Below are 27,389 nucleotides of genomic sequence, written 5' to 3' on the forward strand. Positions count from 1 at the left end.
GCTTGCCTTTTTTAAGGCAGGGCCTGAGGCTAGCCAGCCCCATGGTTATGTCTTGAAGGAGGTCAGCTCATCCTCATAGAAGAATAAAAGAGCACCACTGGGAAGGTTGTAGAAGGGAGCTGGGCTCCTACAGTAGGAGTGAGGGGTGTTTCAACATTGCAAGAGGTCAGGGGAAAGGCCTGTGGTACTTTAGGTCAGTGTTGGTAAAGGCACACTTTTGTTTGATGCTTTGCCTCAGTTTCCCTGCTTGAAGACAAGAAAAAAAAAGTGGGCCTGGAAAGAAATTGGGATATGGCTATTAAGGAAGGCTAAGAAATCCAGCTTGAGTGAAGGAAAATGGAGACAGCAGGTATCCTGAACTCGTACTGGGGAGCGGGAGCTCTGACAGCCCCCTGTTAGCTCTGAAGTCTGTCACCATCTTTAATATGTAATACAGGATGCAAAGCAGGAGACTGGTACATGGTTTCCTTCTTGTTGCTCAGTTCACAGGGACACATTTTCATTCACTGAGATTGAAGCATCTTGCAAAGAGAGGACATGCTCTGCATTTCACAAGGAAGGAAAGCTCCAAAATAGCAAATGCAGCTTGCTCAGGCCACACAGCCTGGAATACACACTCCGGTAGGGTGGCCGCCATAGAGGACAGTCCGGCTGTCCTCTGTCTTCTATTGATATAAAACCTGATGCCTTTAGGTCCTCTATTTTTCTCTTCAAGAAAGATACCTCATAAAGGTGTAAATACAGCATGAGCTGATTTAGCATGTTTATTTGATTTATATTATGATTTATATTATTGTATTGTATTAATGCTGGGATGCTTATCTTGCTGGGATCCTTGACCCTAGCTGACTTCCAGCCTCTGGGGCAGGGGCTGGACTCGATGATCTTCCGAGATCCCTTCCAGCCCTAATGTCTATGAATATTTAGTGCATGAAACTAAAAAAGTACCCCATGAGGTGTACCACCTCATAAAGGTGTCAGGTTTTGTATCAACAGATCTTGCGCTCCAACCCGGCGCCTCTACATGGAGCTGACTTGGAGCCTTCTCCTTGTGAGGCGGGGAGCAAAGCGGTCGAAAACAGCGGGGGGAGTTTGGGAAGCTGGGGTGTCACAGGGCTCCCAGACTGCCAACAACTCTTCCAGTGATCCCTGGAAGCGGAGAGACGGAGCCGCTGGTGTGACTTTGCTCTGTGCCTGAAATCAAGGGGAATATATTGAAACCCTTGGGAATACATTTCTCCTGGTCTCTTTGGAGAGCCCCCCTGCTGCTGCCTAGGACAAGCGGGGAGCCCTGGGCCCCGTCCCCTGCGAGTCTCAGCGCGGGGACGGACACAAGGAACCGCGAGTGGGACAGCCAGAGGCGCCGAGCCTGTTACCGGCAGGACAGGACGGGGCGGGACGGGGGCGGGAAGCGGCTTGGCCGGCTCCTCCCTGGCCGGCCGACTCCGGACGTGGCGGCGGCGGCGCAGGAAGGCGGTTGGTGCTGGGCTGCGGAGCTCCGGGGCGGCTGCAAGGAGGCGCCTTCAGCCCCGCCGTGACACTGAGCGTGTCTGGCTCCTGGAAGGGGGGTCTTCACTCTTGCCCCTTCATTAGCTCAGCGGTGCCAAGAAGCCTCGAGGCCGGGTGAGACGCCCCTAGGGGCAGGGCTTCTTTCTCAGGCCTTTCTGTACCAGGGCCCATGTGTGAACCCTGCTGCCCCTCAGGCAGGCTGGCACTCTGGAAGGGGCAGCCCAGGGTTTCCCACGCTTGCCCCCTCTGAAGGAGCCTCCATTTTTAAAGTTTGGCCCCCCGTTTCGAGAGGGCGTTCACCACCCTTTTTCGCGCGGCTTGGCGGGCTGAGGAAAGCTGGGCGAGATGACCTCTGGAGGGGCAGCCTCTTCTCCAGCCCAGCGGTTCGTCATTGTTGGCAGAGATGTCAGGGCACGGAAAGTTTTCTTGTGGAAAATTTCCCAAAACGGAATATTTTCCAGCGTGTGTTTTTTTTCTGTGGGAAGTGTTTTGTTTCTCAAAACTCGCTGTTTCATAAAATCCGTTAGTAACAGTGAATGGGTGCCTAATACAGTATTCGGCAAGCTTGGCAGTTTCAAAATTGTAATGCATGTTTTCCAGGTGATTATCCCTAGAGAGAATACAAAAATGTTTTGTTGATTTGTATACAGGAGGGGAAATACACCCACGTAATTATCCAAACCCAAAATCAAGTTATGAATTCACCTAACTGTCTGTGCAGGTCAAATCAAAACCAAAGCACATCATACATATCATGTACAGTGCTTTGGGTGTGCTAAGATTAGTGTGTCAACAGTTTTCAGTACTTTGGGTTTTTTCCTTAAATTTAAACAAACTGTGTAACGGAAGTACATGCTATTGTGTATTGTCTTTACATTTTTACAAGTATTCCAATCACAATAATTTCTTTCCGCGTAAGGCTTGGGATTTGTTTGAATATCACATTTAAACCACACTAAGCGTGCTGTATTTAATGTTTTTCTTAATTAAACTTTTCGGTTCAAATTCTTGTGGCTATTGGGGCCTACAGTTAACATGGGGTCCTCTTTTAGTTTTGTGTACTAAATATAAATCAAACATGCTAAATCAGATCACACTCTAGGGCGTTGGAAAATTTTCTAATTCAAGCTTTTTCTGGAAAACCCACATTTCTGGTTGTTGGCGGTGGAAGGGACCTTACAGATCATTGGGTCCAGCCCCCCTGCACTTGGGCAGGAAAGACTGCTGGGTTTTCTCAATCTGTCGGTTGCAACCTCAAAGGTGGGTCACAAAAATATATGAAAGGGTCGCGAGCAAGCTTTAAAAATGGATCAGCAAACTTTAAAGGAGAAAAACATGGGGAACTGCAGGTTTCCCTTTGCAGGCTGGCAGAGTTCCAGCCTGCGAGGGGGTGCTTGGGGCTCTCCCTGCCTCACACACGGTCTTGCCCCACACACTGGGGGCTGGGGGTAGCTTGGCAACCAGGCTGTGGACTAAAGCCTTTTATTTCCATTGTCTGACCAGCTGAACTTGAAGTATAGGCCCTCATTCTCCTTTTCCTTGCCTCCTGTTATTGAGAATTTCAGTTCAAAGAGAAGATAAGATGCTGCCATTTGGATTTAGTGGCATTTAATGCCTTCTTTGCACAGAGATAAGTGGTAATGGAGAATAGGAGCCAAACTGGATTAGGTTTTCTGTTTTGCTTAAAAGGCATTGACAGTTTTCATTTACTTTTACATTTCATTTTTTCTTTCAAGGTGTGATGCCACCAAAAGGGAAAAATAAGTTACCTGTTCCGCTTCCAGAAGGAATGGTATTGAAAGACACTGAAGGGAAAGTGTGGAGGCTGGGCGCTATGATTGGCCAAGGAGGATTTGGCTTGATCTATTTAGGTAAAGTGCTGGTAGTATTTTGTGGACAGAAGTATTTTGTGAATGTGTTAGGAGTAGTTTTACTTTATCTGTAGTAACAATTTCCTTTTTTCATTACTGATCATTGTGATTTATGAATGTATTTCATCATCTTCACAACACACAACTGCTGAGAAGTTTTGCTGATGGAACTAAGTCCAGTATTCTTAACTGGACTGTTCAGAGTGGTAGTACCTTTGGCCTCTCAGACTGGATAAGTAGCATAGGCCAGTCCTGTGATTCAAATCTAGCTGTGGAGTAACCCTGTGCACTGGTGCATCTGGCATGTAGGGCTGCGTCATCTGGTCTGGGGGATTTCCAATGGGTTTGGAAATTTGGGGGCAGGGGGGCTGTGGCAGCATCAGTTGCTCCAACTCAAAGCAATTACCACTACCATCACTCTTCTGTTGCCTAATTTCTAGACTGATGGAGAGCCCCGTGGAGTAGATGACAGCTCTGCAGATTTGGCTTGCAGGCTGGAGGTTGAAAATCAGTGGTTCAAATTATGGTTGGCATATGCTATATTGAAAAAAAAAAACATTTACCGTAGCCATATTTGAGTCAGTAGTTATTTAGATGCTTCTTGGTGCTGTGCAGTGTCATGAGTGATGACATTGATTCAGCCATGGCACTCTTTCTCTTGAGTTAGTACTGGTTCAGTGCTGTGGGCTTTGGAGGTACCATCCTTAGCTGAGAGAAAATCACAATACAAGATTTTTGGTCATTTCAGAATTGTTGTTGGTTTTCTTCACTACAAGTAGTACTAACTTTGGTGCCATATATGAATTAAAACTGTGAACTTTCTTGCATTTTCATTTGGAAGTGGTATTCTTTACTGAACCTGTTGCTATATACTCTTCAACAGAAGCTGCTTTTCAGTCCTGAGGTAGTTATTCTTCAGAAGGCTGTAAATGATTCTGATATACATATAAAACTGTTGCTGCTGTCTATAAAAGATTTATATTCTGTTTTCAAAGCAGCATTATAGACTTTTTCTGCACTGCACATTTGCAGTATACACATGAAAACTAGTTCACAATGATCTGTCAGGGACTAAATTGAGCTTGTACTGAGACAGCAGTATAAAATTAATCCTGAATAGCAACAACAATGTAGTCCATCACCCCTAAAGGCAAAGATTCTCTATTTCATTTTTTTTTAAGTTAGATAGTGGAATGTTAGATACTATTTCCAGATTCTTGGTATTAATATTTAAAACCTTGCTGATCAAACTCCTTCAATACATAGACCAACTGCATATTGAACATAAAGGCTTAAAAGGTACAGCTGATGTTTTTTCTCTCCCTTTTGTACATGTTGTCATGGAAAGTATAATTGCACTTTTTTGGCATCCGTTCTTTCTTTGTTTCGGGTAGTGTCATTTCTTTATTTTCTATTTTCCCTTCTGTTTGTTTTTTTTTTGCCTGTCTATTATGATGCCTTGTTTGTACTGAGTGCTTTGTCAGAGTATAATCTCCTAATATGTTGGATGATAGCAGAAGCTTTCCTTTTAGTATGGTTTTCAGACAACTGTTACAAGACAACTTTTCATGAGAATGAACGTTGTATAGCAAATGGTTTACTTCTCAGTTCTCTTGTTTATTAACTGCAAGTAGGCCCCTGTCTACTCGCACCTGCCTGCATTGGTAGACCCCTGCACCTGTCTGGAGCTACACGAAATTTGGTGGGGCTTCAGGCAAGCAGAGTACTTTGCCCACTTTGTGGAGTCTCGGCGAACAAGCTCATACTTCCTGTGGAAGTGTTAATTCATGGGGTCCCAAAAATAAGCATTCATCCAAATGAATGAATGGAACAGAGGTCCTCCTGCATTTCTCTATCAGGTAATATTGTCCATGCTTTGCTGGTCAGAAACACCTTTGATTGAATGAAACTCTTTCATGAATGGGCGATGAGTGCACAATAGCAGTAACCCATGTTTTTACTTCTTGGAGACTGGTCTTGCATATGGTCAGATGTTGTTAAAAGAATACTATAGAAGCCTACTGTGCTTACTGTCAGCAACAGGAAGAGTTGCCAATATTGCTTCTGCATCCTGAAATCTGTGACTTCAAGGACAAAGCGAGTACATTTTCGAACAAACTGAAAAGAAGGATTGTGGACAAAGCAGCAATTAACTACTATAATGTGCTCTATCATGGAAATTGTGTCTTCCATTTCATTGCATACATAGAGAAGAGTAAGAAGGCTTCATTGGCAACCAATCTACCATTGCTTCTGATTGTTCTCCACACGTTTATATAGCCATTCATTTAAATAATATGGAGATGGAGACAACTAATAAGAGCTTGACAACAATCCCAGTAATGCTTAGTTTAATCCATGTGAAGACAGCCAGAGTTTCGTTCCAGGATTTTGCTTCGTTCTATGTTCCACTATAAATAAAGTAGCATGCAAACCATTTTTTTTTAATTCTACACTGTCCAATAACATTCTCTCCTAATATTCATCTCTCTTAATATCTTTTTGTCAGATACTTTATCAACATCTGTTGCCCAAGGTCAAAAAGAAAAGGGAAAAAAAACCCCTTGCTGCCATATCTCTTTCTTGTTCTATTCTGTAGTGTTCTATTCATAGCCTTCCTTGGGTGAGATCAATAGCCAAGGCCCCTCAGAAATGAGCAGTCACAGAAAAGGCGAAGGGCAGAGCAGTTCTGATATTTACATTTTTTTTTCTTTTGATGTACATGATACCTTTTATGACCTTCCCTGTAATATCAGTCAGTTGCCTTGGAGAGATACTATGCCTAAAGCATATATGGGAAGCATAAGAAAATAGACCTTAGCATGAGCAACGGAATGAAGTCAAGGTGCCACCAGAGATTGCTGTTCAAGGGTTATTTGTAGGGAGGGGGGAAAAAGGAAGTAATGGAAGGGGAAATAGAAACTCTCAGAGGGCTCCCATAGAGAACAGAAACTGATACGTGGGACTTGGGTGTAATGCAACAATGAAAGAAGAAGAATCCAGGGGGAGTAATTCAACTGATTTTTAAAAATGTGCCTGAGAGCCATGAAGAGGATGGCTCTGTGGTACTTCCTGTTGCAGTAAAATCATACAAAAAACTTGTAAGTGATCTATCACACAGAGATCATTATGTTTCATACAAATTTGGTTAGTTTTCTGCCTGATCACACAGACCACCAAGATAACTTCATTTGTTATAATGTTTATTATTTTGAATCTTGGCAAGCTGAAGCAGAAAGCAGCCAGTGAACTAGCAGAGAATCACATTGCAGTCCACAGTCTTCACATACGCTACTGGATGTTCCTCCTGGGAGGTCTGCAGTGTAACAGAAGAAATACAGCTGTTGTTCCTGCTAGAATTCTTACTGCCATCCTTCTAATGGTGGCTAGGATTGATTTTAGTCCTCTTACCCCTTTCAAAAGGGAGACTAAATGCTTGACATAGCTCTGCACTGAAAGCCTGGTTTCCCTTGTGACAGATATGGGAGAGAGGCATGTAGCAAAGTTGTGGCTAAAGTAGGCAATGGGCCAGTGAGAATGGGCCCTGTAGGGGTATGAAACAAGGAAGCTGATTTCTTATGCTCACATGCTCATATCCACAGGGAAGCATACTGATGTATGAGGATTAAACCTCATTTAGGTGTTCTTGTTGCTGAGAGAGGTCCTTTTTCAATCTTTGAGACAGAGTTGTCTTAATATACATGTTGGTATATGTGACAGAGTGATTGCTAAGCCTGCAATAAGGTGATAATCCAGAGGGAATCCTAGAGAACTGAACAAAATGTGATGCTGAGCAGGAGACATTAGGCTTGAATGTCTGCAATATATGAACAGTGTAGCTCTTTATAAAAAAAAAAATAAAGGTTAACTTTACTGGCTGTATCTTTTAATAAGTATTTTTACAGCAGTGGTGTAAAGTTTTTGATGTACATTGTTATAGCTTAATTCCCCATTAAGTATGTTCCATACTCCATTAAACTGTAACAGTGTGCTTGAGAAATTTTACACTGCTTCTGCAAATATATTTACTAAAGATGCTTTTCTTAGAGGGTTCTCTTCAGTAAATCAAACCTGCTGAAAGCTATTTAATGACACAGAACTAGGGTTTGGTGATATAAGTAACTTTTTAAAGAAGACAACACCTAAACTTTTCTATATATACAAGTTGCTGATCTCTGATTATTATGTTCCTCCTTTCTAAAATACTTTTTAATACAGACATTTTCTTTGTTTTTTTTAAGTCCGTGCCTTTTCATCGATTTCTTGGGGCTTGTCTATGCTTCCTTATGTTTCAATTCTTGGATTTCCAGAGCAATTCTAAGTAGCATACAAGTGGTACAGTTCTTACCTTTGTTCCAGGAAGTGTAGTTTTCACCACTGTTTAAACTAGCTTAAACCTCTTCAGAAATATATGGCTTGTGCCATGGGAGAATTCTGTGGCCTTTGAGCCAGGCCTACTGAAGCTGCTCCATGTTAGTTTTCTTCTTTGACCTGCAATTTACCAGTGGCTTGCCATAGCATAGCTGGGACAGAATCGTACTAGTCCTTTGACAAGGGCAAGAAAAAGGAACATGACTAGGATTTCCATGATCCAGTGACTGTTTTATTGCCCTGTGGGGATTGGTGGAAGTACATAAGAATTTAGAATGGTATGACTTAAAGAGAATACCAGACACTCATTTATCTCCTTGATCACAGCTAATGATTAATATGGGACTTGATATTAATCATTCTCTTGTCTTACTGCAAGGACTCCATTAATGCACAATTTGGGCTGAAAATTTAAACATAAAAAGGTCACAAGTGCTCAGTTAAAGTTCTAAAACCCAATGTTAAATGTCACCATCCACCATCATAAGTTTGAGATTTCCTTTCCTTCATTCCCAGTGATTATACTTTGACTTGAAGTGTTCAGTAGTCCTGATGTCCAACTCTTTGCCCAAAGGCAGGATGCCCTATTCCTAAACAATCCCAGGTAGATTCCTGACCAGCCTCTTCTTAAAAAAAAATCCAATGAAGAAATTCCAGAGTCTCCCTAAGCAGCTTGTCTAGTTTTCTATTAGGAAGTTTCTCTTCAGAGTCAACCTAATCTGCTTTGCTGTAGTTTTAAACCATCATCCTTGTGCCCTGCTTTCTGTGGAAGTTCTTTCATGCCATTTTTAAATGGCTATCTTGTCTCCTTCTTCCCCCCCAACTGACTTAATCTCCCGTTTTCCAGAATAAACATGTCCAGTTCCTTCAATTTTTCCTTATGCAGTTTGTATTTCAACCCTTATATTGTCTCCCTCATTCACCTTTTTAAAATGCAGATTCCAGAACTACACATAGTACTCCAGTTAAGGCTTAACCAGCGCTGAGTTAAGTTACAGAATGGCTTACCTTGTTTTGCAGGAAAGAGCACCGGGGTCAGATGACCCCGGCAAGGTGCTCATCTAACTTCCTTTTAAAAATCCCCAGGCTAGGAGCCTGCACCACCTCCCCTGGAAGCTGGTTTCAGGCCCTAGCCACCCTGACTGTGAAGTAGCGCCTCCTAACCCTAATCTAAACTTACCCTCCGCCAGTTTGTGACCGTTATTCCTGGTCACTCCTGGCAGCGCACGGGGGAACAGGGACTCCCCCAATACCTGCTGATCCCCCCTGACCAGTTTGTAGCAGGCCACAAGGTCCCCCCTTAGCCTTCTCTTGTGGAGGCTAAACAGGTTCAGGTCCCGTAGCCTATCCTCATAAGGCCTGCCCTGCTGACCCCTGATCATACGAGTGGCCCTCCTCTGAACTCTTTCCATATTGTCCACGTCCCTCTTGAAGTGTGGCGCCCAGAACTGGACGCAGTACTCCAGCTGCGGCCTGACCAGTGCCGCATAGAGGGGGAGGATCACCTCCCTGGACCTGCTCGAGATGCATCTGTGGATGCATGACAGGGTACGATTGGCCTTCTTGACTGCCTCCCCACACTGCCGGCCCATGTTCATCGTGGAGTCAATGACGACTCCAAGATCCTTTTCCGTCTCCGTGCTGGCAAGAGGGGAGTTCCCCAACCTGTAAGTGTGGTGCCGGTTCTTCCTCCCCATGTGCAACACCTTGCACTTATCAGTGTTAAACCCCATCCTATTCTCATCCGCCCACCGTTGCAACCTGTCAAGGTCAGCTTGTAGCCTATTGCATCCTTCTAGTGCACCCACATCCCCCCACATCTTAGTATCATCAGCAAACTTGAACAGGGTGCTTTCTACCCCCTCATCCAAGTCACTGATGAAGATGTTGAACAGTGCAGGCCCGAGGACCGAGCCCTGCGGAACCCCACTGCCCACATCCTTCCAGGTCGAGAAGAACCCATCCACTACCACCCTCTGGGTGCAGCCCTCCAACCAGTTGGCGACCCATTTGACCGTGTGGGCATCGACACCACAGTCTCCCAGCTTTTTGATGAGGACAGGGTGAGAGACAGTGTCGAAAGCCTTCCGGAAGTCCAAAAAGACTACATCCACAGCAACCCCTGCGTCTAATGATTTGGTGACCTGATCGTAAAAGGCCACCAGGTTGGTCTGACAAGACCTGCCACTGATAAACCCATGTTGGTTGCCCCTGAGCATGCATTCCCCCGCAAGGCCCTCCTGGATGTGTGCCAGGATAATTTTTTCAAAGAGCTTACCCGGGATTGAGGTCAGACTAACTGGCCTGTAATTTCCCGGGTCCTCTTTTTTTCCCTTTTTGAAGATAGGGACCACATTGGCCCTCTTCCAGTCCTCTGGCACCTCGCCAGAGCACCACGAGTGCTCATAGAGCCGTGCCAGGGGTCCCGCAATGACCTCAGCCAGTTCCTGTAGAACCCTAGGGTGAAGATCGTCCGGACCAGCGGACTTGAACACGTCCAGCCTCTCCAGAAGTACCCTAACTAACTCCTCGCTAACCCTTGGCCCAGGCGTGTCTCTCTCGGGGCCCGAGGGGGGCCCAGCAGGGAGGTGGCTGAACTGGTCCCTACTTAGGAAGACAGAGGCAAAGAAATCGTTAAATATGTTAGCTTTGTCATCTGGCGTGATGACTAAGTTGCCCATCGTGTCCTGCAGGGGCCCCACATTACCCGGGACCCTCTTTTTACCCCCTATGTATTTGAAGAAGGACTTCTTATTGTCCTTAATCCGGGAAGCTAGTCCTATCTCCAACTCTGCCTTGGCCCTCCTGACTGCCCCCCTACATCCTCGGGCGACTATAACATAGTCCTTCTTGGCGATGACCCCATCTCTCCATTGGGTATATGCCTCCCTTTTAGCAAGGAGACATTCCCGGATGCTCTTAGTGAGCCATGGGGGTTTATGTGCCCTCCTGCTCCCTTTGACCCTTGTTGGGATTACCTCCCTTTGGGCATGGAGGATCGTCTCCTTAAGGAGCAACCACTCACCTTCGACATCCGATTCCCTTCCCCTCTGGGTCCTCAGCGCTTCCCCAACTATCCTCCTTAGCTTGTTGAAGTCAGCCCTCCTAAAGTCTAGGGCTGTTGCCTTGCTGCAGCCCTTTGCCACCTTACGCTGGATGGTGAATTCCAGCAAGCGATGATCACTGTCTCCCAGGTGGCCCATCACCCGCAGCCCCCTCACCAGGTCATCACCCGTGGCCAGCACTAGGTCCAACAAGGCGTCTCCCCTGGTGGGACTGTGCACCTCCTGGGTTAGATGGAGGTCCTGCAGTCTGGCTAAGAACCGACGTGAGCGATCAGACTTGGCTGACTGCTCCTCCCAGCAGATGTCTGGGAAGTTCAGGTCCCCCATGATGACCACATCCTTAGCCCTCACTGCCTCTGTAAGCTGACCTAAGAATTCCAGGTCGAGCTCTTCTCCCTGGTTGGGAGGTCTATAGTAGACTCCCACCGTTAAGTCTCTCTCCCCTGGACTGCCTTTTACTCTAACCCAGAGCACCTCAGAGTGCCCCCCCTCTACCCCCATGCTAATTAACGAGGAAGTATATTCCTCCCTGATGTAGAGTGCTACTCCTCCACCTTTCCTTCCTATCCTGTCCTTCCTGTATAGCCTATAGCCCTTGACACTCACCGCCCAGTCATGCGATGAGTCCCACCACGTTTCTGTGATCCCTACTATGTCAGGGCTGGTGACAGCTAGGAGGAGGGCGAGTTCCTCCTGCTTCTTCCCCATACTTCGAGCATTCGTGTAGAGGCATTTGAGGCCTTCAGCGGTTGTGCCCACTGACCCCCTAGTCTCAGCAATGCCCCGTCCCCCATCGCTTACCTGTTTCTCCCTTTTGACCATTGAATAGAACCAGCCCCAGCAGTGACCCTGGCGTAATCCACTTCATACCGGCTGCCACCTAGACATTGAGCCATTGATTACTACACTCTAAGCCCGATGCTCCAGCCAGTTTTCTGTCCACCTTACAGTCCATTCATCTAGCCCGTACTTCCTTAGGTTGCCTGCGAGAATGCTGTGGGAGACTGTATCAAAAGCCTTGCTAAAATCAAGGTATACCACATCCACTGGTCTCCCCGCATCCACAGAGCCAGTCACCTCATCATAGAAGGCATTGGTCAAGCATGACTTGCCCTTGGTGAATCAATGCTGACTGTTCCTAGTCACTTTCTTCTCTTCCAAGTGCTTAGAAATGGATTCCTTGAGGATCTGCTCCATGATTTTTCCAGGGACTGATGCAAGGCTGACTGGTTTGTAGTTCCCTGGATTCTCCTTCTTCCCTTTCTTAAATGCAGGCACTATGTTTGCCCTTCTCCAATCATCTTGGGCCTCTCCTGGTAATCATGAGTTTTCAAAGATGGCCAGTGGCTCTGCAATCTCATCAGCCAACTCCTTCAGCCCCCTCAGGTGCATTGTATTTTGTCCCATGGACTTGTGTATGTCCAGCTTTTCTAAATAGTCCCGAACCTGTTATTTCACCACTGTTGACTTCTCACCTCCTCAGACTGTGCTGCCAGGTGCAGTTGTCTGAGAGCTGACCTTGCCTGTGACTACTGAGGTAAAAATGGCATTGAGCATTTCACTCTTTTTTTTTTTTTTTCCTAAAAGCGCAATAGGGTATTTGTACATGACACAGGGATTTAGTTGTCCTTAAACTGCTGCAATTTAGGGTGAAGTAAACACCCATGTCATGTACACCCATGTCAGAGCCTGATCCTTATCTGCCTCTCCAGCAATGGGGAGGGGAGAGCAAGTTGCTGGTGGGAAGAGCGGTTCCTGAGTTGCAGGCGGGAGCTAGTGCTTCCCTGTGCAGCAACGGTGGCACCTGCCTGCAGGCACCTGGGGGGCACCACAGCTGTGGAGGAAATCGCTGGGCCCCTGCACAGCTGAGGCAGGCAGGCTCCGGAGAGAAGAAAAAAAGATCAGGCTTGCTGCTTTTTTTTTTTTCCCTTCTGTGGAGCCTGCCTGCACAGGCTACCTGCCCAGAGTGAGTCTAAAAGGAAACTTTGGACATATAGGCCTAAAGATGCAGATTGATTCTGTACATTGAATTGTATAATCATTGTTTTTAGGATATCAGGCAGAACTTCTGAAGATAAAATATAAAGCTAGTTTGCCTAATGACTGCTTTTTGATTGGTGCCTGCACCCTATTGAAACTGGCATCACATCTTCTTAGTAGGCAGTGTGTCAGCCTGGCAGATGGGCAGGAGTGCACATGTGCCAGAAAACAGTGTGTGCATCAAGTTTTAAGTATTAGAGGCATGGACTTTCATCCAAGAATACTGTAACAGCAGACTGTGCATAGCTTTGGTGCCTGAGGTTAAAGGATATGTCATACCTACTCCAGCTCAGACAGTAACTTTGAAAGTTAAAAGGTGGCCTTCGTAGCTATGGACTGCAGAACTTTGGCACTGGTAGCCCATGATTAAAATGTAGTAGAAAGATGAGAGAAAATCAAAGAAATTCCAGCCAGAACTGCTCTGTATTGGAGGCATTTGCAGACTAAATCCAAAACAGTTTTGCAGGGGAGCTCCGTTTTTCATTGGCTAGGTCAGCGAAGTTGTTATGAAAGCTGGATTGCAATCTACTGTAGAGGCTTCTGTACATGTAGTGTCTTCATAATAGAATCTTAAGGAAGCTGAAGAAAGACTTCAAAGAGACGGGGTTGAAAAAGCTCCTTTAAAATGTGTGTATACAGAGAATGGTACTGTATTATTGGGACAAAATCAGGGCTAGTGTAAACTGAAACAAGGGTCTTCCTCAGATAACAGCTCATCTACAGTCTCTTTTAAAATACGTAAAGCTTCAATTTCACAAGAGGTTTGGCTGGGGAGCAAAGTGGGGAAATATATAATGGGTCCGAATAAAAATAGATGTTTGATTCATCATGGTACATTCTGTTCTTAAAATGTACTTGAAAACTACAGTAAATTTAACAACACCAAAATGTTTATGGTGGTCACTGTGAATTAATTGTTTTTATTAACATCAGAGTCATATGAAAATAATTCTTTAAGATGTTTACATCAATCAGAACGATTAGAAGCAACAGAATTTGGGCCTCGTTGATTCTGTAGGCGCCAGGATTTTTCTACTCTTCTTATTTCCAGAACATGACCAAACCAGCTTTTGAATCTGGTGTTAAAAAAATCCTTGATTCAAAATTTTATTTCTGCACAAACTGAGCTAAGACAGTGTCCACTGAAAAACTATGCAAACATAAATCAATAAAAAATGATTTGAGATAACTTTGTTCATGTTTCCAAAACATCCAGCAGAAGCAAGGAGACCAGCTGTGGGCAGAAGTATGGATATTTTTCCTAGCTGCCAAATAGATGTTGTTTTTCTTTTCCACTGTGTAAACTTTGTCAACAAAACTGATTCTATGAGTACCATTGAAATCCTTCATTGTATTCCAGACATGACTGCCACAAATTAACTGCTAAAACTAAAACTGGCACATTAAAACTGGCAAATAAAATTGGCACACTTCTTTGTCAGACTGCATGCAATTGTGCCATGTAGTCCTAGAAAATCACGGTTGATCCAGAAATGCTCGATTGTTACATTGTCTTATTAAAACTCGGGAAGCTACATTAATTAAGGTTGCAGTAGAAGCCAACAAAAGCAATGAAATTCACAGCTAAAACTGATAGAAGCACCCTAAATGCTTTGTCTGGGCAAAGCTAGGGAATTTTGGACCTAGGTTAGTTTGAGGTAACTTTTTTCCTTCAATGGTTAGGTGACAAATGTAAATACTATCAAAACATTTTTTTATTCCAGCTTGTATTTTAATACAGTTTGTCAGCTACTCCTCTGTGCAGTAGTTGTAACTCATGGCAATGTTTCCAATTAGTTGGAAACTGAAAGGAAAAAGTTACTGAAATATGAAGATACATTACAGAAATAGTTCTTGGTGTACAACACACCCCTCTGATATGCAGTAGTTTAGATGAAATGTGCGTATGTACCAGTGCCACAGACTGGGGATTTTTGCTTGTTATGGTGTTATTTCAGGGTACCCTTTCCTAACATAGTCCAACCATACAGTGCCTGTGGCACCATGTGTTAGGTGCCATAACAGTCACCCTGCATTTCAGCACTGCTCTCCTGCAGGGTCTCTGCTTACTGTTTTCTACTTAACTGATTGTAATGTAATAAATAGCCATGTGCTATTGCACAGAACAAGGCATGGTTAATTATATGTATACAGTAATTAATTATGAGTTGAACCTGTGAGAGAGTGGTGCTGGTCTTTGAGAGATATAATCAGACTGATAAACCTTGGAAGCCTTTCTCTTTTTTTTTTGTTTTTTTTTTGTTTTTTTTAAGTAGGCATGTGCAGTAAAGTTGATTTAAAAAAAAAAAACAAAACAACCCAACAAAACTCTGTAAATGACCAAAAACTGTCTGTCTCACTGGCAAACCACAGGAGATAAAAGTATCTGCTGTACAGTATATGTGGTTAATAAAATGGGATATGTCGATGCGTCTTATGCAATATTAACAGCATGAACAATTTGGGGTAAATCAATATTTCTAGAAATAATCACTGAAAACATTTTTCCTAATATTATCTGTAGAATGTATTGCAGTGGTTGGTGCAGTATGCTTGTTACATGTTTAAAGATTATTCTGTATACATGCAATAACAATTATACATCTTTTTTCCCTACTTGTACCTTACAGTCTTAGAACACACATTACAATATTCCTTGTTCCTTAGCTAGTTTCTTTCTCCCTTGTTGCCTCAAAGCCACATCTGCCACAGTCCTTTCACTCTTGGCTTGATTTTAGGCTGTGAGTTTTCTTCAAAATGTGCTATGAGCAGAGCTTCAAAGATCAGCTGGAAACTTATACTGTAAGAAACTAGGGGTTTAGACTCTGGTGCCAGACTACCACCAATTAATTGCCCTCTTTTTCAGTAGTCTGGTGAGCAGGTACTTGCTAATCAAATTCAGAGTATGTGCTGTTAAGAAAGATGGCCCTATCACAGTAGCAGGAAGTACCTATGAAGTTACCTACAGGAGCATTCAAATAAAACCAGCCTCTTCCAGACACACTTAGATTCTGCCTATTGGTATGCACCTATTCTTTCTTGATTAAAATAAACTAGCTTCCATCTTCCTGTCAGTAAGCAAATTACTATGCTCCTGCTTAGGCCATATGGCATTGCTAAGCTATCAAGGAAACATGTGAAATATAGTGGGAAATTATCTGTGGATATTTCAACATGTGGTCTACAGTCGGTTGGACCAGGTTAAAGCATGGTTCAAGGCCATAGTCTTGAACCTTGGTTCTGTTTCCAGAGATGGAGAGAGATCAAAATCCAGCCTTTCATCTAAAAATAAAAAATGTTTCCTGTGCATTCTGTTTGTTAACAAAAAAAAAAACCCCTTGAAAATGCAATCTGTATTTGCCTGCCTGTCTCGTTCTGTAAACTGCTTAAAACATTAGCTCCAGGAGGTGTCAACTGCTCCATTTGTCTTCACTCTGAAGCATGTTGCCACATCTAGGAGGGGATGAGGCAGAGAAAGGGCTGCAGCATAGGATTGAAGCCCTAGGGTCTCTTAATAGCGTGCATCTACTGGCTTAATTTAGACCAGTTGATAAGCAGAATTGAGGAGCTAGAGTAGCCTGATTATCCTTAACCATGTTCAGATGCCCATTTACCCAGTGTAGGGATAATTCAGTTTTGTCAGATCAGAGTTTGTGGTTTTGGTAGTGGAATAAAATAGTTAAACTTCGTTTTTGCCCATGTTAGGAGTTAGTGATTCACCCCTGGGTTTCATAGATTTCACAGACATTAGGGCTGGAAGGGACCTCGGGAGATCATCGAGTCCAGCCCCCTGCCCAAAGGGCAGGAAGTCAGCAGGGGTCATAGGATCCAGCAAGATAAGCATCCAATTTACTCTTGAAGGTGTTCAATGTAGGTGCTTGAACCACCTCCGCTGGCAGACTGTTCCAGACCTTGGGGGCTCGGACAGTAAAGAAATTCTTCCTTATGTCCAGCCTGAAACGGTCTTGCAGGAGTTTGTGACCGTTCGACCTCGTCATCCGTTGGGGCGCTCTGGTGAACAGACGTTCCCCCAGATCCTGGTGGTCACCCCTGATAAACTTACAGGTGGCCATCAGATCACCCCTGAGCCTATGCTTTTCCAGGCTAAAGAGTCCCATGGCTCTCAGCCTGTCATCGTAAGATCTGTTTTCCTGACCTCTGATCATGCGCGTGGCTCTCCTCTGGACTCTCTCCAGCTTCTCCACATCCTTTTTGAATTGTGGAGCCCAAAACTGGACGCAGTACTCCAGCTGCGGCCTCACCAAGGCCGAGTACAAGGGGAGAATGACGTCCCGGGATTTGCTCGAGAAGCATCTATGGATGCAAGCCAGCGTTTTGGTCGCTTTACTAGCCACAGCATCGCATTGCAGACTCATGTTCATCTTGTGGTCAATGATGACCCCCAAGTCTCTTTCTTCTGTAGTGCTATCCAACGTAGCACTGCCGAGCCTATAAGGATGCTGCAGGTTTTTCCTCCCAAGGTGGAGAACCTTGCATTTTTTGGTGTTAAACACCATCAGGTTCTCGTCCGCCCATTTGCTGAGCTTGTCCAGGTCAGCCTGGATCACCCGCCTATCTTCTGACGTGGATGCTTTGCCCCAAAGTTTGGTGTCATCGGCGAACTTGGCCAGTCCACTCCTGACTCCAATGTCCACATCATTAATGAAGATGTTGAACAAGATGGGTCGAAGGACAGAGTCTTGAGGGACCCTACTGGTCACAGGGCACCACGATGAGTGACTGCCATCGATTACAACCCTCTGGGTCCGACCACGGAGCCAGTTTCCCAGCCAGTGGATCGTGGTGGAGCCAAGGCCACAACTGGCCAGTTTTGCCAAGAGGTGATCATGGGATACCAGATCAAAGGCTTTTTGAAATCAAGATATATGACATCAATCTCTTGTCCCTTGTCCAGGTGATAGGTCACCTGGTGATAGAAGGAAATGAGATTGGTCAAACAAGACCTACCCGCAACAAACCTGTGCTGGCTATCCCTTAGAATGTTAGCCTGGGCCAGTCCATCAAGGATGGCCTCCTTAATAAACTTTTCTAAGATCTTCCCCAGGATAGAAGTCATGCTAATGGGCCTGTAGTTAGCCCATTAGCTAACTACAAAGATCCGTGCCAGGGGCTGGACTATGACGCTCGCCAGCTCCTTGAGTACCCTGGGGTACAGATTGTCAGGGCCGGCTGACTTGAAGGTATCCAGCTTCTCAAGGTGTTCCTTCACGAGGTCAGCATTTATGGAGGGTAGGGGATCCCCATCACCCGGATCTCCCTGTCCCATAGCAGGCATGGGCATGCCATGGGACTGATGAAAGACTGACGCAAAGTACCTATTTAATAGGTTGGCTTTTTCCTGGGCGTCAGTTGTCAGTTGCACCATCTGGTTTAGCAGGGGTCCAGCATTGCCCTTGCTTTTCCTCTGGCTCCCCACATATCTGAAAAAGGACTTTTTGTTGTCCTTGATGCTTGAAGCTAGTTGGAGTTCAGTTGCAGCCTTGGCTTTCCTGGTTTGCTCCCTGCAGGACCGGACCAGCGCAGAATAATCCTCCGTGGAGGTGAATCCCATCCTCCATCCTTTGTAGGCTTTCCTTTTTAGCTGCAGGAAGTCTGCTAGGTCCCTAGAGAGCCAGGAGGGCTGCTGTGCTTTCTTGCTGCCTTTCCTTCCTGTTGGAATAGATTTAGCTTGTGCATTGAGGATTGCTTCCTTGAGAAGCAACCACTCTTCTTGAACTCCCATCTCCCTGGGGTCATGGTCCCTGTGGGCCTGACGGACAAGCCTCTTGAGCTTGTCAAAGTCGGCTTTTCTGAAGTCAAGGACTTCTGTGTTGCTGACTGACTTGCCAGCTTTACGGCGGATGGTGAAGGTGATCAGCTCGTGGTCGCTGTCACCCAGCTTCCCATCGATCACTAGGTCGCCGATTAGGTCATCCCCCATAGCCAGTACCAGGTCGAGCAGCGCTTTGCCTTTCGTTGACCCATAGACCTCTTGAGTCAGGTAGAGGTCATCCACGCACGAGAGAAAGCTTTGTAACCACTCGGATTTTGCTGAGTGATCTTCCCAGGAGATGTCCGGGTAATTGAAGTCCTCCATGACAACCAACGTCCTGGAGCAAGCGGCCTCAGTCAGTTCCCGGGCGAAGTCCTGGTCAAGCTCAGGACTTTGAATGGGAGGTCTGTAGTAGACTCCCACTGTTGTGTCCCCTGTGCCGTTTTCCCCACGAATTTTTACCCACAGGGTCTCTAGCTGTCCATGCCGGTCGCCAACATCAGCTTGCAGGGACATGTAGCTTTCCTTCACATAGAGAGCTACACCCCCGCCCCTTTTGTCAACAAGATCCCTCCTGTACAGGTTATAGTCCTCTATACCCATGGTCCAGTAATGGGTGGAGTCCCACCAGGTCTCCGTTATCCCAATGACGTCATAATTCTTTGCACTGTGCAGGAGGATGAGCTCCTCCTGCTTGTTACCCAGGTTCCTGGCATTAGTGTACAGGCAGGCAAGTGTGCCCTTGGGGGCTCTTGCCTTGCCCACAGATTGTGCCAGGGCTGGGGCAGGGGTGGGCTCCCTTAAGTGCCTTGGTCTGCTGGCTTTGTGAGGGTTGCTCAGTGGGCCAGCAGTGGCAGTAGTCCCCCCCATCCCCCAGCGGTCTTAGTTTAAAGCCCGGTGGAGCAGGTCAGCCAGCCTGGCTGAGAAGAGCCTCCTCCCCAGGGGAGAGAGGTGGAGGCCATCTCTTCCCAGCAGCTCGCTGCCTCTCTCGCCAAAGAGCGGGCTGTGGTCATGGAAGCCAAAGCCTTCCCGATGACACCAGCTCCGCAGTCTTTGGTTCACTGCGTGGATCCTCCTCTCCCTCCTCAACCCATAGCCCAAGACTGGGAGGATCGACAAAAACACCACCTGAGCTCCCAGACCTCTAAACCCCACTCCCAACTCCCTCATGACCTGGCTGGGGGTGCTCCGAGCCGTGTCATTGGTGCCCATGTGAATAAGGAGCATGGGGTAGTGGTCTGTGGGCCGGAGGAGCTGCGGGATCCTCTCCACAATGTCTCGGATGCGGGCCCCCGGAAAGCAGCAGACTTCCCGGGCTAAGGGTTTGGGACGGCAGATTGCCCCCTCAGTGCCCTGCAGGATGGAGTCTCCCACAACAAACACCTTTCGCTTTGACTTGGGGAGAACGGGGCCAGTAGCTGCGGTTGAACCTGGGTTGCCTGCGGGAGCTGGCAACTGAGCAGGCTCTGCTGGGGCTGCAAGAGGTGCGAATCTGTTGCTAAGCTCCGGCGAGGGAGGGGCCTTGGTGCGGTGGGCCCTGGGGCCCTTGACCACCTTGGTCCATGCCCCTGACTGGGCAGAGTGGGAGGTCCCAGAGTCCTCCTTAGTCATGGAGGGAGACGGTGCTCTCCCCTGCGGCTCCCGGGGGAGAAGGGCCTGGCAGTAGGACACTTGTTTCCTGGAACTCTGTCTTGGGTTTTCCATCGATTGTTATTACAGATGTGAATTAGTCTCATTACATTTTAATCCTGAGGTGGCATCCAAGAGAAATGCCAGTTCTTTCAAGGTCGGAATCCTGTTGTCTATGAGTAACAAGGAAGCCTGTTCCTGTAAAAGGGAAGTCAGCCCTGTTGAGAGACCCCAGGTGTGGGGCATTTGGATATGCATTGAGTGTCACCGTAGGAGCTTTAAAAAGCTCCAGAAAGAGTTGGGCAAGGGAGGAGGAAGCAAGCTACGAGCAGAACAGCTTACTACAAAGACGGACCAGACTGTGCTGGGGCCAGAGTCCAAGGGCTCCCCTTCTCGTGCTTGGGACATGGCAAAAACTCTTGGTTTTGTTTATTTGTTTGTTATTGCATAAAGACTGTGCTTTCTTTGGGAGAATTGGTTGAGGTGCTCCTCATGGGGCAGAACCTACCTGCAGAAGGCAGCAGGCTAGGCAGCCTGCTTGGTGTGGAACAGAGTTCTGTCCCCCAGCCTGTAATTGGCATGTCTGGTCAGTTGCTACTGTTTTTAAATTTCTACTTGCGCTAAGAAGCACAGTTTCCAATTTCCCCTTTGGGTGGTTTGAGCTGCACTGTCCCTATTTTAGGCTAGTACCCAGGGGCAATGCGTAGGGGGTGCATGCAGGTGCACCTGCTGAGCGTGGTGGTGCATCCCCTGCAAAAAGGGGTCATCAGCGATTGCCCCTAGGCACCGCTGCCAGTGGTGCCTGCCACTGCCACTGCCACTGTCTGCGGGAGCTCCTGCACTTACTGCCACCGGGCTCTTGCCACTGCCAGCACAGCTATGCCCCCCCAGCTGCTGGGGGCACACACTGTTCATGCTAGTACCTAAATATATAACGTTGGGATGGGAATGTGGGCCAAATTAAATAGCAGTGGGGGAAGAATGTAAAATCAGTCATTGATCAAACAGTGAAAATGGGATGACATAGGTTGTAACCTTACTTGGAGTCTTTATCATGAAAGCAAATTGACAGAAAGGATACATGAAGAATACATGGCTGACCGTAGTCATTGAGAAAACAGCTTTGTCTGTTTTAATGTACAGAGTTTTATTTAAGTTTGGTGTAAGTGGGGAGCAAGGGCCTTAGCTGATGAAGAATTAAGATTGGATTGAGACATTTCTGCCAAAAGCAAGATTAGAATTGCCCATGTTTATATCTAGGTATTGTGAAAATTATAAACTGAGTTATGCAATGTTTTGAAATTAAAAGGGGAACAATTCTAACTATTTTGGGAAAATGTACCTTTCATCACTTTTTTTCTGAACATCCTTATGTGTTATATACATCGTGCTACATACTTTGCTCTTCAAGTTTTGGTCATCAAATACTGCATGCAGTTTCATTGCCCTATTTCTCTAATTTTGCAGCTTCTCCTCATATTGATATTCCTGTAGAAGATGATGCTGTGCATGTGATTAAAGTGGTAATACACATTTCAATTCTAAATCATTTAATTTAAATCCAATAGCACTTTCTTTAACTCTTTTTTTTATTCTTGAGTGTTTAGTGACATTGCTTGCTTTTCTTTTGTTCTTGTCACATTTTATCCATTAGAGATAAGTCTGGCATTTTTTTATTGCATTCCTAACCATGAACTTCATAATGGAAAAAATGACTGAATTTAGGATTATATCATAATTATACCTGGGAGGAGTATAAGAATATTGCTCAGGCACGTGGGGATGGAATCAGGAAGGCAATTAGAGTTGCAGCCTACAGGGGACATTAAGGGTTTTTACAAGTAAAAATGTTAGCAACAAGAGGAAGGTCAAGGAAAGCATGGGTCCCTTACTGAATGTGGGAGGCAACCTAGTGATGAATGAGGAGGAAAAGGCTGAAGTACTCAATGCTTTTTTTGCCTCAGTCTTCACAGGCAAGGTCAGTTCCCAGAGTACTGCACCAGGTAGCACTGTTCAGGGAGAAGGTAAAAGAACAGCTGTCAGTGGTGAAAGAACAGGTTAGGGACCATTTAAAAAAGCTGGATGTGTACAAGACCATGGGACTGGATGCAGTGAATCCAAGGGTGCTGAGAGAGTTGGCTGATGTGATCACAGAGCCTTTGAAAACTTTTGGCAAACGGGATGTCCTGAATGATTGGAAAAGGGCAAATATAGTTCCCATCTTTAAAAAAGGGAAGGAGGAAGATTCAGGGACTATAGACAAGTCAGCTTTACCTCAGTCCCTGGAAAAATTATGGACCAGGTCCTTAGGAAATCCATTTCTAAATACTTCAGGGAGAAGAAAGTGAACGTTCAAGTTCGGGGGGGGCGGGGCTGTAAGGTCCCTTCCAGCCCCTAACATCTATGAAATGGGAGCAGTCGTCATGGATTCACCAAGGGCAAGTCATGCGTGACCAAACTGATTGACTTCTATGATGAGATGACTGGCTCTGTGGATGTGGGTCCCATAGCATTCTTGCAAGCAAGCTAAGGAAGTAGTGGTTGGTGAATGGACTGTAAGATGGATAGAAAACTGGCTGGATCATTGGGCTCAACAGGTACTGATCACTGGCTCGATGTCTAGTTGCCAGCCAGTATCTGGGGGTTGATTCTGGGGCCAGTTTTATTCAATGTCTTCATCAATGACCTGGAAGATGGCACAGAGTTCACCCTCAGCAAGGTTGCAGATGATACCAAGCTGGGGGAAGTCGTAGATATGCTGGAGGGTAGAGCTATGGGGAAGGGCTAGGATTTAGAGTGACCTAGACAAATTGGAGGGTTGGGCGAAAAGAAATATCATGAGGTTCAGCAAGAATCCCATGCACCAGTACAGATTTGGGATCAACTGGCTAAGCAGAAAAGGACCTGCGGATTACAGTGGACAATAAGCTGAATATAAGTCAACAGTGTGCCCTTGTTGCCAAGAAGGCTAACAGCATACTGGGCTGCAGTACTAGGAGTGTTTCCAGTAGATTGAGAGAAGTAATAATTCCCCTCTTCTGAATTGGTGAGACCACATAGATTCATAGATGTTTGGGTTAGAAGGGATTTCAGTAGATCATCGAGTCAGACCCTCTGCCCTGGGCAGGAAAGAGCACTGGGGTCTAGCTAGGTGCATGTCTAGCTTCCTCTTGAGGTAGGGGAGAGCACCACCTCCCTTGGAAGCCCATTCCAGATTCTGGCAACCCTTACAGTGAAGAACATCTTCCTGATGTCCAACCTAAATCTGCTGTCTGTCAGTTTGTGGCCATTGTTTCTAGTTACCTCAGGGGGTGGCCTGGCAAACAGAGCATCTCCTATTCCTTGCGCCCGCCCCCCACCCCCCTCCCCAATGAATTTGTAGGCAGCCACAAGATCACCTCTCAGTCTTTTCTTGTGGAGACTGAAGAAGTCCAGGTCCCTCATCGAGTACTGTGTCCAGTTTTGGGCCTCCCACTATGGAAAGAATTTGGACAAGTTGAACATGGTCCAGTGGAAGGCAGCCCAAATGGTTTGGGGGCAGGGGCACATGACTTCTGAGGAGAGGCTGTGGGAACTGGGATTATTTATCCTGCAGAAGAGAAGACTGAGGAGATTTAATAGCAGCTTTTAACTATCGGAAATGGGGTTCCAAAGAGGATGGAACTAGACTGTTCTCAGTGGTGGCAGATGATAGACCAAGGAGCAGTGGTCTCAAGCTGCAGCAAGAGAAGGGATATTAGGAAAATATTTTTCATTTGGAGGGTGGTGAAGCACTGATATGGGTTACCTAGAGAGGTGGGGGAATCTCCTTCCTTTTTAAGTCCTGGTTTGACAAAGCTCTCGCTGAAACGATCTTGTTGGGGGTGGTCCTACTCTGAGCAGGGGGTTGGACTAAATGACTTCTGAGATCCCTTCAAACCCTTATATTCTATGATTCTATGAGTTTTATAAATTCAAAGTTACAATATTTTTTTAAAATACAGTTTTCTAAGAAGTTCTTATATGTATCTCTACTATGTGCTTTCTTTTCAGCATGTATAATGGTTTTTATTTATTTATTTTTTGCAAGTGGAAGTTACTGGTTTTAAAACTGGCATTTTGGCTGTATTATATGAAAAATTGCCTCTGTCAAATGTTATAATCTATCATTAAGAAGAAATAAATAATAAGTCATGTAGAATTTACATTCCATTATGTAGGTAATCTTTCTAGTTCTTTTTTTTAATTCTAAATGCACTTGTTTCTCTGTAGGAATATCTTGAAAATGGGCCCTTATTTTCTGAACTGAAATTTTACCAGAGAGCCGCAAAACAGGAGTATAGTAAGTTTATATTGGCAAAACAAATAATTCTAATTAAGCATATTTAAAAATCCATATCTTTTTTTACAGTTATAACCTCTTCATGCTTTTTGTGTGTCAGACTTCAGATGCAAGAACTAATTCTGGTCTAAGTGACATTTACTTGCATTTATTGTGATTGAAATTTGTGATTCCCTTTAGGTTAAATGGGAACAGAAACTGGTCTGGTTGGTTGCCAGATTGTATAAACTCATTCGCATCAGAGGGCAAAAATGAGCAAAGCTAGGATAATGGCCTTATATAGTCCTTACAGTTCTACCAGGAGAATTGGCATTCTCCTATCAGAAATCACAAAACCTACAAGCGTGCCTTCCATTTCTCCTAAAAGTGAGGATTCCTCAGTTTGGGGAAGAGGCAGGGAGCAGGAGCTGCTGCTTGCCTCCCCTTTCAAACTGGTCTGGGCAGGGGAGGCAAGCAGGCGAGGCAGACCAATTTGGGAAGAGAGGCAGGCAGTTACTCCTGCCTCTTCCCCAAAGTGGGCAGTCCCTAGTTTGAGGAAGAGTTAGGGGGCTTTAGCCTGCTGTTCCCTCAACTCTTCTCCCAGGGGAAGCAGCTGCGTGGCTCTTAATTCTACACAGGGAAAGCCATCCTCCATGTGGCATGGTCAGTGTCAGTGCTTGCCACCTTCATTTTGCTGTCCCCACTGTCCAACTGGGTTGCAGAGCAATGATTTAGAAGCTGGCAGGGATGGGAAGTGGGCTTGGGGAAGGCTTTTCCTGCTCTAATTCCTGGCCCCCTGGCCTGGGGAACATGCTAAGGTTTTTTCCCCATTGGTCAAGTCTGGGGCGTCTTTCTCTGCCACTCAACTCCCTTCTCCGACCTCCTGCACCACCCTTCAAGTGGAGGAGTGGAGCAGCAGTGCTCCTCATGCCTTCCCCAGGCCTGAATTGCCCCGGTCTTGGGAAGGTGCAAGAAGTAGGAGAGAGGAGGTGGTTACAGGCTGAACCCCTGTACTGCTCCCTCTCCTGGAAACATTTCTAACAGTGGAAACTTTTCAGAAATTTCTACTGCTAGAAATGAATGCCTGCTTCTGTCCGAAGTCCTAGCACAGGTGTTGCCTCTAAGGCTGATTCTGCTAGTTACCATTTGCAGGATAAAAGTTGTGCCTGTTCTAGAATCTTACAAAAAGTAACTAATACGTTAAATAAAAACCCTACAAGCCCATGGGCTTGTAGGTAACTTTTTTTTCTTTTTTTTTATGGAAACAGTCCCAAACACATGAGATGTTGAGTGAAACCAGTGGTCAGCAATGTTTCCTGGTGGCAGGAAATGGCCCATCTTAGTTCTCAGGTGGGCCATCACTAGGATCTGACTGCTGTTAGGACCTGGCCACCTCCATTGCTGCTTCTCCCTGCCACCACTTGTCTGTGCCACCAGGCTGCAGTGAAGCCCAGGAAAGTTCCCTGCCTCTGGCTGCCCACCCCCACTCCCCCACTACTGGACGCGGCCAAGGCTCTAACTCCCTGGACTGGCTCCAGCCAGTCAGCCATAGGTGGCTGACCATCAAGTTAAACCATAAGGACACCTGAAAGCATTCTGTATTGACCTGTTTTCATTTTTGCTTTCTGAATAGATAAAGCTTTAGAAATACTTCATGTTCTCATCGCTGAATTCCTATTGCATTTTTATGGCACAGAAAATTATATGTTAAAGAAACATAGAGCTTTATTAATGTTTTGCAGAATGCAAGACAAAAATAAAATTCCATTCTGAATTTTTTAAATTGAACCCTTCTGTAAAAATTATTTTTTTTTTCCTTTTTAACAAAGATTTTGAGAGAAGTTAAATTACAAGTTACACTGAGGATTTTCAACATCTAGCTTTAATCCTGTTTTCTGTCTGTTTTACCATGGTGACAGTACAAAAGTGGATGAAGCTCAAACAAATACGATGTTTAGGAATTCCAGTATTCTGGGGATCAGGATTGGCTGAGTACAATGGAAAAAGGTAATAAGAAATTGAATTGAATTCAGTGCTCTTGGGCATAAAGTGGCCTGAGTAGCTATTTTCAGTGAAAAGCAGGAAGTTTTGTTTTAACCTTGTTGAGTAAAGCTGGCTGCACTCTCTTCATATGAAGGTTTTTCTCATTGTATGTTTTTAATAGTTATAGATTCATGGTCATGGAAAGATTAGGTATAGACCTGCAAAGAATATTTGATGCTGAACGCAGATTTGAAAAAGAACTTGTTCTGCAGCTTGGGATCCGAATAGTAAGTATAGGGGAAATGAAATGTTTCTGTTTTGACATGCTTTGTTTTTTCTAACAAAGCCTGTTTTTTTCCTGTAATGATACCCGTCTGGACCCCAATTAGGGTTCAAGTTACAGGCTTACATAAAAAGTATGCTGAATTTGGAGCTTTACAGTGTTCTCTTAAAATGAATTGCACTTTTGTGGAACAAGTGTTAACAAAGGCTGGATCTACTTGACATTAGAGCTCTATGTCCCCAAACCAAAGTTCACCGAAGTCCATGAAGAGAGTTCTTTTGACTCAGTGGGCTTTGAATCAGCTTTTAGCTTGGAATAGTGACTGAATGTTGAAATATAGGTGCCAAAATCAGGTGCTGAAATTCATATGTAAATGCCTTAGTAAAGTGACCTGATTTTTCTGAGATTGTAGAAACACTTTATTTTAGGCATCTGCATTTGACAGTTTTAGCTATTGTGCTTTCAGCAGTGCTGTTTTGTTTAACGCAGGTGGACTGAGATTAGCCTTTTGGGTTATAGATACATCATCACCTTGATTTTTCTGGTCTCTCTCAGCTTGCCTAGA

General features: G+C 45.3%; 1 protein-coding gene across 4 annotated transcripts in view; it reads left to right on the forward strand.

The window, feature by feature from the left end:
- Nucleotides 1–1,415: 1,415 nt before the first annotated feature.
- VRK2 (VRK serine/threonine kinase 2) overlaps nt 1,416–27,389 on the forward strand; it is a 75,043-nt gene continuing 49,069 nt past the window's right edge. For 2 of the 4 annotated variants that reach the window (XM_090049913.1, XM_090049929.1), the window contains exons 1-6: nt 1,417–1,623; nt 3,246–3,380; nt 21,726–21,781; nt 24,510–24,579; nt 26,478–26,565; nt 26,723–26,828. In XM_090049913.1, the coding sequence (XP_089906039.1) occupies nt 3,251–3,380; nt 21,726–21,781; nt 24,510–24,579; nt 26,478–26,565; nt 26,723–26,828 (450 nt within the window). In that variant the 5' untranslated portion in view covers nt 1,417–1,623; nt 3,246–3,250. Of the gene's footprint in view, nt 1,624–3,245; nt 3,381–21,725; nt 21,782–24,509; nt 24,580–26,477; nt 26,566–26,722; nt 26,829–27,389 lie in introns of those variants that run through there. The other 2 variants (XM_090049919.1, XM_090049936.1) reach the window with 2 other exon arrangements.

This window comes from Crocodylus siamensis, chromosome 1 (assembly GCF_052110815.1).
Source record: "Crocodylus siamensis isolate JL-2025a chromosome 1, ASM5211081v1, whole genome shotgun sequence".
NCBI lineage: Eukaryota > Metazoa > Chordata > Crocodylia > Crocodylidae > Crocodylus > Crocodylus siamensis.